We start from the raw sequence: 11346 nt of genomic DNA, 5'->3' as shown, positions 1-11346 counted from the left end.
ATTTTTTCTGATACGCGTCGGTAGTCTAGGTACAAGCGAGCGATAAATGTGGGGTGAGGAAGATGATGCAATATGTGAAGAGAGTAAATGAACCAAGATGATATGCTTGGTCCTAATTACAGAGAGACAAAACCTCTCAGCATTCCTTGGATTCACCGTGCGGGTGCCGGGTCCATCGCGTTGCAGGGAGAGGAGCTTCAACAGTGCCAGGGACTTGCGACCCAGGTGTAGGTTTAAGGGGCCCCTATCTAACGCGCGTTAAACGCTCACCCCCACTGTTCAAGCTCCTCTCTCTACCTAACCAAATATGAAACGAACCTGCTAGGGCTGGCTTCGACGCACGTTCCAAGAATGAACTGATGTTAGTTCTTGGCAGGCCTAAGTCTTTTAGCAGGTTGTAGAGAGATTTGGCTGTTATACCTCTCGCTCCTACTTCTACGCGTACAAATTTACAACGAACATATTCTCGGTGAGTTCGTTAGTAAGCTCGTAATACTTATTGACCTTCATGGCATGGTCTTTGGGGATGTTGGTTTCCCAAGGAACCGTGGCTCTATTAGTATAACGCGCTTTAAAATTCGCGAATATAAAAATATGTCCGGTCTGGAGGCCGACGCACAAATATTCTCTAGGATCTTGTATTGCTTTTCATACGTGTCCATCATTAAAGTCCAATCCGAAGCCGCTTTAATAATAAAGTAAGGCTTGACGTCTGATTTTGTAATACTAGTACTTAAACAAAGTAAAAGTAAAATTCCTTGTAGGTTCCTCCTAGTAGTGCGAAGCTAAAACTTACAAGACCATCAGTTTCCTCGGAGGTGATAGTCATGTTTTGATGGACTAAAAATCGCAATAAGGAACTGTAATGTGATACAATGAATTATTGTAAAACAAATATCGTGGATCGTAAAGTTTCAATTCAAAATTTTGTTTTGTTAAAATAGTAGATTCTTACGATTTCCACTAGTTTCTGCGTTTTTCCCACAAATAATTTATTAGAAAAAAAAATTAACAATCGTTTTTTTATATGAAAAGAAATAGTGTTTGTATTATATGAACATGTTTAATAACACTTCGCTCTAGGAGTCTAGAGTAAACGATAAAAGAATAGTATAGTTATAGCCTTTAAATAAAGGATATATGTATACTCAATGATTAATTTGTAATGAGGTGGTATTACATTTTTGGTTTCCATATATAATATCAGGCACTTACAATTCCTTAATTTATAGAAGTAGTCCTTAAGTTTAATTTATTTTTATATTGTTACATTCTACACTATCCAATAACAAAAGTAATATATAAAGTCAGTATCAAATTATTGTCATATTCCAGAAATGACATACATTGTACACAATATGTTATAACTAATAAAAGTACTGTTTGTGTTCATATATTTATCGTCATCATCAGCCTATTGGTGCCTACAGCTGAGCAAAGGCCTCTTCTCACATGGAGAATGTTAGGGCATTAATCATTACTCTTGCACAAGGATTGGCAATTTCAAACTTATAACTTGAAATTATAACTCAAGGTTTCCTCACGAAGTTTTCCTCCTCCGTCTGTCAGTGGTGTCTTTTAGAAAGTACATATAATTAAGAAAAATTCACTTTAGTACTTTCAAGGTTTAAAATACACAACCTCAAGCACTAGAGGCGGGCCTTTGACCTCTAGGCCACCACAACTGTATTAATATATTGGGGATAGTTAATGAATGTGTTAAAGTATAAAGTATTTAATAACTATCACTATAGTTGAAAAGATATAGAAGTATATAAAGTATATAATAATTTTATTTTTGATTATCAAAAAAGTTGTTATCAACTATATGTCTAATGCATTGAAGAATTATGTTTCTTTCATTGTGTATTTCCTTGTGTAGTAATTTTTCTAAGAGGGTTGAAGGGAGTTTTCTTTTCTTTTGAACTGAATTCATGTGTCTAGATTGGTTGGGTTTTGGCAAATTATTTTTTTTATTCTTGGCTTTGCTTTTTGTTTTGGTTTGGATAGGTACTGTACTATTTTCATTCTTTACTATGCTCATTTCTTCTGGCCCACTGTCGTTATCACTCTCCAGGACTTTTTCTTTGTTTGTAAATGTTTCATTTGGATTGTTTTTATCCATATTCAGTTTAGTATTGCCATTTAATTTGCTATCAATATTGTTTTCGATCATTGTTGTACTTGCAGATTCAATGTTATGATTTGATATTAATTTTGTGTTATGTTCTATGAATTCTTCTTCATCAGAAGAGCCGTATTGGCACATCAAAGATGTTAAAGCCCCACATATTGTAGGTTCAGATTTCTTTTCTTTGTTTTCTACAATTTTTTCTACAAATTCATCAACATCTTCTATAAGAGAATTTGTTGTTACCTCTGTAATCTCTTCTTGCTCATCTTCATATAAGAGCCGAATGCCGGCAAATGGTTTTAATGTTCTTTTTTCTTCTGTAGGAGGCATTTCTTTACATATTTTCTTATTTTGCTCATGTTGTTTTGTCACATCAAATTTACATTTTCTTTTCTTACCATTGACTTTTGGTCCTGCTACGTTTTGTTTTCTTTTATTTGCAAAATCTGTAATAATTATCATGTAATATTAAAAAATAATATATTCATTAATTTAACATATTTAATAATTTACACAAACTTAGATTAAATATTGAAATCATAAGTACCTTTTTTGTCACTTCTCTTCTTGCCTTTTTCATGTCTCAATCCCATTTTTTCACCTCTTTTAATTCTCTCATTAATTTCAGCTTTTTTCTTCTCAATATTTTCTTTTGTTGGGTATTTCATCCTTCTTTCTTCCCTCCATTTTTTTATTTCCTCTGGGTTATTTAATTTTGATATCTTTTTAAACAAACCACTGGAATGTTGCATTTGAATGTGTCTTGTAATAACTTTTGGATGAGCTACGTACTGACAACCATCTATGTTACATTTCTGTAATAATTTGTATTAATATTTATATATTGATGAACAATAACGCCTAATAATAATAACAAAGAAAAAATACAGAGGGTACAAGTGTATCAAGGATATAAAAAAATATTTGAAATTTTGTTTAATAATTAAAGATAAGGGTAAAAAGGGACTTTAAAAATTATTTTAAGATTAATAACATAAACACTGATAATACTTCTTGAAAATAAATTTTGTTTAAGTAGTAACATTCTTACTTACTTGGTGTTGAAGTTTATGATTTTCCAGATGATTGGCGAATCTGAAGCCTTTATCACAGGTTTCACACCAAAATTTTAATTCTTCATTTTGGAAGGTATTCGTACTCCGTTGTTGCCACCTAGCCTGGCCAGGGTTATTTCCCTTATAATACTGTCCCTGTGGTCCATTTTGATTCCAAGGTGTATGAGGTCTGCTCAAATTTGTATGGATGGATTCAGGATACATTCTCTTTAAATATTATATCAGTATAAGCGTTATAATAATTCATGAAAGCTTATAATAAGTGGAAACAAATATAACGCACGTTGTTTTGGTTGTTGTCATTTAAATTTGATTTGACACTTAATCATCTGAATGATACAGGCATATTAAATTTTTGCTTAAATAAAATCATTATTACAAATCAATAAGGAGACTAGTACATGAATTCGTTGTGTATTACAATAAGAATATATATAAATATAATTTAAATACATTTGTGCGAGTTATAAAAATAAAAAAATATGAATATGAATGAAAAAAATAGGAAAATAATATGAATTCGGAATTAAAATATAGTAAATCAATGGATGAGTTGAATAAATTTTAAAACTAAAAATAATTATTACATTGAACAAAATAGGTAACGTAACAAAGTGACAAACAGTGGTGCCTTGACATTTCGATTATTTTGTTCAATGTAATAAAACTTCAAAATTGACGTAGGATAACAACCCTTTTATTTAAAATTTTAATATTGAATATAAAGAGAAAGAAAATATTGAATATATAGTGTAGTAAGAATTGGAAACGTCTATAAATTCCTATCAAAATATGAATAATTCTGCTGCTAAGGTTAATTTATTTAGGTTTTCATTTTAAAAATTGTATAAATTTTTTATGCTTTTATTTATAAGGTTGTTTATACTCAGGTGGGTGAAATATTTACTGAAGCTGGAGCAGCTTTTAACAAATTGGCAGAAATGACTATGATGTTACATCCAATGACAGAACCATCAAGGTATAAATAAATTTCGATCACTCAGAAAATATGTTAATTGGCGGAGAGTAATAATAACGATATATTAATTATAAACCACACTCAAAGTGCTTTAATATCTTTTTGTTTGTTTTAAGTTCTCAATCTAAAACACCAGTTAAACGAAAAGCTCAAGATGAGCGATTAGGATCTCTGTCCACCTCTGGTTCTAATCAAGTAAGTTAAAGATGTTTTTGCAGTCAAATATATATGTTTGTGTCTTATTTAATTTAGATTACTCTGTTTCGGTTTTATATTTTCTTATTTTGTCAAATCTAATGTTAAGAGTAAACTAAGATTTGATTATAGTGCAGAGATAAATATTTATTGCATTCTAAAGTATAGATTCTTCTGAGAGATATTTAGAATTACTAATATTTTCAGGTAACTCTAAACATGTTAAATGCTCCTGAGTCTGAAATGGATGTTGAGGGAATTGGAAGTGAAGTAAAGCTGGAGTTTGAAGCTGGCAATGAAGATGTTATGACTTGAAGTATCATCAGAATGATAGGGTTTTCAGGCTGATTATTGTAATAAGCTTTGCAATGTTTACAATTATATATAAAAATTTTCAGCCTTTTCTACGACTTTGTAGGTTAGGGTTGTTATAATCTCCAACAGTGTAAATATAATAAAAGAAGGTTTTGTTTATGATTTATTTAAATGATAACTTTGTATTTTTCTATTCCAAGAAGATGATGGGGATTCATATACTTTATAAAAGTTTCCATTTACTAAAATTTCTTCGATCACTTTATCAACATTATCTCTTATCTGTAATGTTTCGAATAATTCAAAATAACTGCCGGATCTCTTCATTCTCCTTTGTGCGTTCTTGTAACATTTCCATGGTTGTGGCTCTATTATAATACACCTTGTTTTTTCTTTAAGGAGCAATAAAAAGGCACAGAGTGCATCATCGCCAGAGTTAATATGTATCCACATAGTTACCGAAAAACAGAAAATTATGTCAAATAACTTTTTATTGTGAGAACACAAAAACGTCTGAAGCGCATTATGTCCATCGTTCAATATGTCCAAAGTCATAAAAGTTATATTACTGTTATGATTAAACATTTCTTGAGCCCTGTGTATTAATGTCGGATCAATGTCTACTGCTAAGATTTTTATTTCTGATTTGGGATATGTCTTCGTTAATGTTGAAAACAATTCAACCGTTAATTCTCCTGTATTGCAACCGATGTCTAAGCATAAAATAATTTCATCTGTTACATTTGGAAACATAGACGCTCTCAAATTATCAGTCCTTTCTTTGCAACTATGGAAAGTATAATAGTTTATAAAGTTGCCATATTTAGCTGCGCCAGGATCGTTCCCGCGAAAAGATAGTTCTGACTCTAAAGGCATGTTAACAAGGTGTGATTACCGGGTGTCACTTATTAATCATATAGAGTAGAAAGATTGTATTGACTATTGAGTCCAAATTTAAGGCCACACTGCAATACATTCAGTACATTTGACTGTTGACATCAGCATTACCTGTCAATTGTCTATTATTCGAGACAATCTAGAAACCGTAGACAACTTAAAAAAAGTGGAAACTGAGTCTTTGATGTGTAGGCACTACAAAATGCTAGTTAAGTGTGAGCTAATGTTAAAAATAATATTTTTTATTACTCACATGTTGTTGTTGTACCTTTTGATAAGAATATGTTGTGTTGAAGACCTAGACCTGTAAAAGAACTTAAACAAAATTTTATTTTCTAAAATGTTGAGGGAATATAGTTTAATTGATTAATTTTTAGTCTTTATCCTTAAATTGTTAAAATTATTAGTTTTCCTTTTTGTTTTTTATGCCATCTTTTACAAAATGGCGGAACTATGATTAGTTCACCTTGGAAGTAGATGGTCAAAATGGTTTGTAAGGGATGTCATTTAATTCCAATAGGTGGCGTTGTTAACCTAATTCAAGTTCTATTTAATTTTTACGACGATTATCCCTTTTCGTTTATTATTTATTACTGGCGCTAATGAAATCAAAAAAAAATGTATTACTAAGGTTTTCTGGTTTAAAATTACGTATATCAATAAAAGTCGATTTTTTATAATAATAGCTCTTAATATTTTCTTTTGTAAATAAAAAAAAACCGAAAGAATGTTTGAGACTTATTCCTTTACAGTTGATTAAAATCTATACATATAAATAAAATACGAGTGGTTGTTTCTAATATTGAAATAACCGTTTTTTACTACATACATATGAATATGTATACGTTAGATACACCAAAATAACATGAAAAACAATATAAAATCTCAAAGGACATTCGTAAAGGTTATTCAATAAGTATCACGAGCTCACTAACGAATTCACTACGAATAGGTTTGTCGTAAATTTGTACGCGGTAGAAGTGAAAACGAGAGGTATAGCAGCTAAATATCTATACAACTTACTAAGAGACTTGGGTCTGTCTATAACTAACATCAATTCAACCTCAAAACGTGCTTCGAAGGACACCCTAGCAGGTTTGTTTCAAATTTGGTTAGTTAGAGCAGCTTGGACGGTGGAGGTGAGCGTTTAACGCGCATTAGATAGGCACTCTTTAAACCTGGGTGGCAAGTCCCAGGCTCTGTTAAAGCTCCTCTCCCTGCAACGTGATACACCCGGCACCCGCACGGTGAATTCATTGAAAGCTGATAAGGTTCATCCCTTTTACAATTTCGTCTGTTTGTTCCTTCAATCTCTGAAATGGCTTGACCGATTGTGACAGCACTTTTTTTGGCATGTAGCTGGTGTAATAACGAGTAACTTGGGCTACTTTTTTACTCGATTTGAATCCCGATTTTGAAATTAAGCGTTATCCCCTTTCGAGCGTGAGATGCCTGACATGCGCCGTTCAAAAGTTTTTTCATTGTTTCTGGTTTTCAAAATTCAAAATTGTGACAATTAGTGTTTTTGAATATTTCCATGCCAACGGTCCCACCGTCTTACCAGCACTACATGTTATCACCCATCTACCCAAACTGTAGATGTTATTTAAAAAAAAAATCAATACCAAGTGCAAAAAAAATAAAGTTTGAAGTACAAATCACGATAAGGTCATTCACATCTGAGGTATTTTTTTTTACTCAATAACATGATTTTTCAAAATACAAAAATTATTTTTAAATTTATTAAAAGATTTAATTAGTGATAGACACAAAGTTTTTTTTATCGTGAAGATCATAATAAATTACGAATAGTAATTATTACCTATATTTGGAAGACAGAAACAAAATCAGGATGTCTGTAAAAAATTCATTAATAATAAAAATTTAAAATAATCTTTTAATTTTATTCTTCCTATTTTTGCTGTTTTTCATACGTCTTTAATAAAGAAACAATTTCAGCTATAATTTCGCTTTTTTGTAATTAATTACTATTGAAATTCTAATGAAAAACACAAATTGAGTTTATATGAACAATTATTGACGGCAGAATTTAATTTAGAAGGGATGCACTTAAATGGAGCAGACCTTACTTTTATTTATTTCACCGACATCAATATATATTTTGGGACCGATTTTTTTGTGACAAATCTGTTAAGGTTTAAATAAATATGAAGTTACTAGTGTTCGAGTTACAGTTTCAGATTTGTTTTTTAATGTTCAGCGTTACTTCCGTTAATGCCCTACAAAATTAAATATAAATAATCTATAGTTTTCAAATACAGGTTGATTTAAATGTTGCCATTACAAAATTACACCGGATGAGTATTGTTAATAATTTTTGTTTCCCATATCATCATGAATGAATCATATTCACAAAAACCGGTTAAGATATATATAGATAAAAAAAATCAAAGTTATTTACGATTTAGTGAAACACTGTATATAAATGTTGTACTAGCAGGAATTTCGAAATTGACTTACAATAAACTGATTCTACTTACTCAGCTTGATCTTATTTTTATTCTAATATTGTGGACATCAAGTTGTAACAATAATTGTCCCATTGTTCAAGACATCCTGAAACTGAAACTAGAACTGAAATAAAAGTCATTCTGCTTTGCTCGTTGGTTATAAGCAATATTAAGATTACAATCGTTATAAATAGGATTATATTATTGTAAACAAAGGTTTTTGATGGTTTTTTACATAATCATCTTAATTATTCAAGTTGAAAAGTCGATATGATCAATTCGGCCCACGTTCCACAAATTAGGGAGAGCTGTCCATTGGGAATAATTTGTCTGGCATAAAACATATATAGCTTTTTAAGGTACTCACACAACTATTATGGCTATTTATTAAAAGCTTTATTAAATACGTAAAAGTCTACCCTTAAAGTCCTTCTATAACATATACATACGTTTACCCACAAGCCAAATGGTTAGATGTTTTTAAAATATAAATGAAATAAAAAAGTTTGTTAGAGTCAATCTACTTTGGATGTTAATAATATTAAAAACCTTAAGCTTCAAATAGAAACTAGCGTTTTAACATTCGATGTACAATAAAGCGATTATAAGAAAAGGATTCCAGTGTACCTACGATATTTAGTTAAAATATTCTCGATGTTAATTCATGGTTAATTTTAATAAAATCTTCTTTTAGATTCTATGTTTTTAATCACTAATGATTAATATTCAATATATTAAATATATTGTTATAAAAAATAACACATAAAATTAGAATCTAATAAGAAATTTTCAAAGTAAGTACTTTTAAAAGAAACTCTGTACGTCTTTGGTTTGTTAACTTTAAAACTGCTATATTTGTAACTAATGTAAGTTAGGAAAACTATAATTAATAAAACAATTTTACTTTTAATGTTTTTTATGAGCATTAACTGGACATGTTCATGCAAGAGTTAATATAATAACTGATTTAGTATCGCCACGGTTCGATAAAACTATTACTTTCTTTAAGTTGTAAACGTTCGTAGTTCCTGTTATATGAACACACTCGCCCACGCCACCCGTTCGTGTGATGCATAAACAATTCGTAAAATCGACCTTGCACCCGGCACAAGCATTATTAAAGACAATATTAGTATATTAATAACTGCAACTAATAGCTTAAAACCAGTCGTCCGTATGTGAAACGTGATTCCGAATCGTCCCCCATAGTGCACGCGAATCTTTATAAACACTTACACATATTTATTAATTGTACATACTTATGTCTGAAACACTCATGTGTGTTTTGCTTTGCAATGCACTCCTCGCTTTTTCAGTACATTTTATCGGAGAAATTAGCTTGGAAAATTGTTCTCAATCATTTCAAGTTCAGTTACGTAAGTACGCGTGCAGGAGAATTGGTGCGGAATGGCGGATGTTTGGTGGTGTCCGTCGGTGAAGCGGCTCGCCGTTATAAGCTCGCAGCGCAGACGATGAACATCAGTCTGCGCCAGGCCATCCTCTAATACGTTAATTTTATTAAAAGTGCTGTGTAATAAAACATAAAAATGTGTGTCTCATTTCGGATAGCCGTTTTATCAGTTATCTGCCTAACTGTAGCTTCTGGTCAACCGTCGGTTGGAAGCAGAAGATTGCGAAGAATGAATGTTGAAGACGACGCTCAGAATGAAATCAACAGTGCTGAAGATTCTACATCGAAAGGTAGAGCCGATGAGAGTTCCTGGTGGCCTTCGGCAGAGTTCAGCATTTTACAGAAAGTTTATGACGATTGCAGTGCCCATAAACACGTGTCAATATGCCTGAAAAGTAAGGCTTTAACAGCAATAACAAGGGCAATGGAACAGGTGATTATTGAAGATAGTGTCAAAAGTGTCAAGTGCATTAGTTTTTGTAATAATTTCTTTATTATGTTGTACAGGACAGTGTACAGCTAGCTGATGGTCTCTCGTTAGTGAGACAAACCGATTCGCCGGTTGCAGTAGCGGAGCCGCGTTTCATGCCTGGTATGTCAACGGAAGACAAACTTGACACTATGCTGCGCACGCGATTCGAGCAATTGTTAAGCACGCATACGGTTTCAATGGATCTTGTGTCGGAAGGCAGAGGCCGAGGTTATTATATAGAAAATATTTGTTTGATGAGTATAAATAAGCATTTGTATTAATTATTAATATTTTTATAGGAAAAAAAGTTTTACCCTACCTGATGCTTGGTATTTTTACGACTGTGAGCATTGTTGGTGGTTTGGCTTTGAAAACATTAGCTGCGATTGCCGGTAAAGCGCTTATCGCCAGTAAGGTGGCTCTTACTATCGCCGGTATCATTGCATTGAGAAAACTATTCAGCCATGACGGCACCACTGGAGAAACCACATTCCAGGTTCACGCTGATGGCCATCATAGGTGAGATATACTAGAATATAGAACACAAATAAATTAATATAATAAAAAGTCGAACCCATTAAGCTCTATGAAGTAATGTTAGTTTAGTACTCGTGCGACAAATATGAATTTAGTGTAGTATTATTTAACAAAGAAAACTGAATGTGGTTTTAATTTTTTTTTATATTTTAATTCTAGTCTTTAATTCCAAGGCGGAACCTTTATGTGGTGAGGCCGGCGAAGTCGAGCGCGGTAGACCCATATCGATACTACGAGGAATAGAACGAAGGTGCCGGTGCACGAGTTCCACTGCCGCATCGACTTCGCATTGTGTTATTTAATCCTTCACATAAAACGATACAAAATAACCTCATTGACCCTAAACCAAAGTGACTTCCAAACCTTGATCTATAGACACAAACGCATCCGTCTGTGTCTACGACCCTTTTAGCAATATAGAATATTATTTATTGTTGACTATGGTTTTAGGAATATTTAAATGTAAATTATTGTAAGTGAAAATAAAAATAATTAAGCAGTACGTGGTTTTATTCACTGATCTTTTTAATTGTTATCTCAAACGTTGAATGAGACGACTGGAATGAAAGTAAATCATATTTTATATTAATGGACAATCAATTAAAATTACAACTGACATGCTAGTAAAATTATAAATTATTAATATTTTAATAAAATTTAAAACATTAATTGATTTCACTGATATGCTTTCTTTTTACGCTTCACTGACGATGCAGTGGAGAAATATGTGGAGATTTTCCATTAATGTTCAGCGATGCAGCTATGAACGTGGAAAGTAGAAAGTTTTGAACGTTTCACTGCACATGCATGTTAGAGAACAGATGAATAGAACTTCTGATTTTTCCTAATTGATAACTCA

The 11346-nt window shown here is 31.9% G+C and overlaps 4 protein-coding genes across 4 annotated transcripts; 2 read left to right on the top strand and 2 right to left on the bottom strand.

The window, feature by feature from the left end:
- Positions 1 to 1775: 1775 nt before the first annotated feature.
- LOC116765290 (nuclear FMR1 interacting protein 1) lies at positions 1776 to 3616 on the bottom strand. Its single transcript, XM_032654730.2, has 4 exons — positions 3494 to 3616; positions 3190 to 3417; positions 2682 to 2949; positions 1776 to 2580 (listed from the first exon to the last, which is right to left on the bottom strand). The coding sequence occupies exons 2-4, from the start codon at positions 3412 to 3414 to the stop codon at positions 1793 to 1795; spliced, it is 1281 nt and encodes a 426-aa protein (XP_032510621.2). The 5' UTR covers positions 3415 to 3417; positions 3494 to 3616; the 3' UTR covers positions 1776 to 1792.
- A 232-nt stretch (positions 3617 to 3848) lies between these two features.
- Positions 3849 to 4858, top strand: LOC116765223 (uncharacterized). The gene is made up of 4 exons (XM_032654641.2): positions 3849 to 4023; positions 4101 to 4189; positions 4306 to 4384; positions 4592 to 4858. The coding sequence occupies exons 1-4, from the start codon at positions 4003 to 4005 to the stop codon at positions 4697 to 4699; spliced, it is 297 nt and encodes a 98-aa protein (XP_032510532.1). The 5' UTR covers positions 3849 to 4002; the 3' UTR covers positions 4700 to 4858.
- LOC116765222 (probable RNA methyltransferase CG11342) lies at positions 4850 to 5947 on the bottom strand. The gene has a single exon (XM_032654640.2). It carries the CDS (start codon positions 5573 to 5575, stop codon positions 4856 to 4858), a length of 720 nt encoding a protein of 239 aa, XP_032510531.2. The 5' UTR covers positions 5576 to 5947; the 3' UTR covers positions 4850 to 4855.
- Positions 5948 to 9614: 3667 nt separating this feature from the next.
- On the top strand, positions 9615 to 10850 carry LOC116765221 (uncharacterized). The gene is made up of 4 exons (XM_061522254.1): positions 9615 to 9911; positions 9986 to 10178; positions 10250 to 10469; positions 10647 to 10850. Exons 1-4 carry the CDS (start codon positions 9615 to 9617, stop codon positions 10651 to 10653), a joined length of 717 nt encoding a protein of 238 aa, XP_061378238.1. The 3' UTR covers positions 10654 to 10850.
- Positions 10851 to 11346: the final 496 nt, after the last annotated feature.

The sequence above is a fragment of the Danaus plexippus genome, chromosome 2, assembly GCF_018135715.1.
Source record: "Danaus plexippus chromosome 2, MEX_DaPlex, whole genome shotgun sequence".
NCBI lineage: Eukaryota > Metazoa > Arthropoda > Insecta > Lepidoptera > Nymphalidae > Danaus > Danaus plexippus.
Note: the sequence above shows the minus strand (reverse complement) of the source record. Positions and strands in the feature narration are given on the sequence as shown.

What these genes read in the sequence shown, in the direction of transcription:
- LOC116765290 (XM_032654730.2), bottom strand. Translation starts at nt 3,414, where the DNA reads ATGTATCCTGAATCCATCCATACAAATTTGAGCAGACCTCATACACCT. An exon ending in ATCATAAACTTCAACACCAA is followed by an intron (nt 2,950 to 3,189) that starts GTAAGTAAGAAT and finishes AAATTATTACAG; the next exon opens with AAATGTAACATAGATGGTTG. An exon ending in GAAGAGAAGTGACAAAAAAG is followed by an intron (nt 2,581 to 2,681) that starts GTACTTATGATT and finishes TAATTATTACAG; the next exon opens with ATTTTGCAAATAAAAGAAAA.
- LOC116765223 (XM_032654641.2), top strand. Translation starts at nt 4,003, where the DNA reads ATGAATAATTCTGCTGCTAAG. An exon ending in TGAATAATTCTGCTGCTAAG is followed by an intron (nt 4,024 to 4,100) that starts GTTAATTTATTT and finishes GTTTATACTCAG; the next exon opens with GTGGGTGAAATATTTACTGA. An exon ending in CCAATGACAGAACCATCAAG is followed by an intron (nt 4,190 to 4,305) that starts GTATAAATAAAT and finishes GTTTGTTTTAAG; the next exon opens with TTCTCAATCTAAAACACCAG.
- LOC116765222 (XM_032654640.2), bottom strand. Translation starts at nt 5,575, where the DNA reads ATGCCTTTAGAGTCAGAACTATCTTTTCGCGGGAACGATCCTGGCGCA.
- LOC116765221 (XM_061522254.1), top strand. Translation starts at nt 9,615, where the DNA reads ATGTGTGTCTCATTTCGGATAGCCGTTTTATCAGTTATCTGCCTAACT. An exon ending in TAACAAGGGCAATGGAACAG is followed by an intron (nt 9,912 to 9,985) that starts GTGATTATTGAA and finishes TATGTTGTACAG; the next exon opens with GACAGTGTACAGCTAGCTGA. An exon ending in GTCGGAAGGCAGAGGCCGAG is followed by an intron (nt 10,179 to 10,249) that starts GTTATTATATAG and finishes ATATTTTTATAG; the next exon opens with GAAAAAAAGTTTTACCCTAC.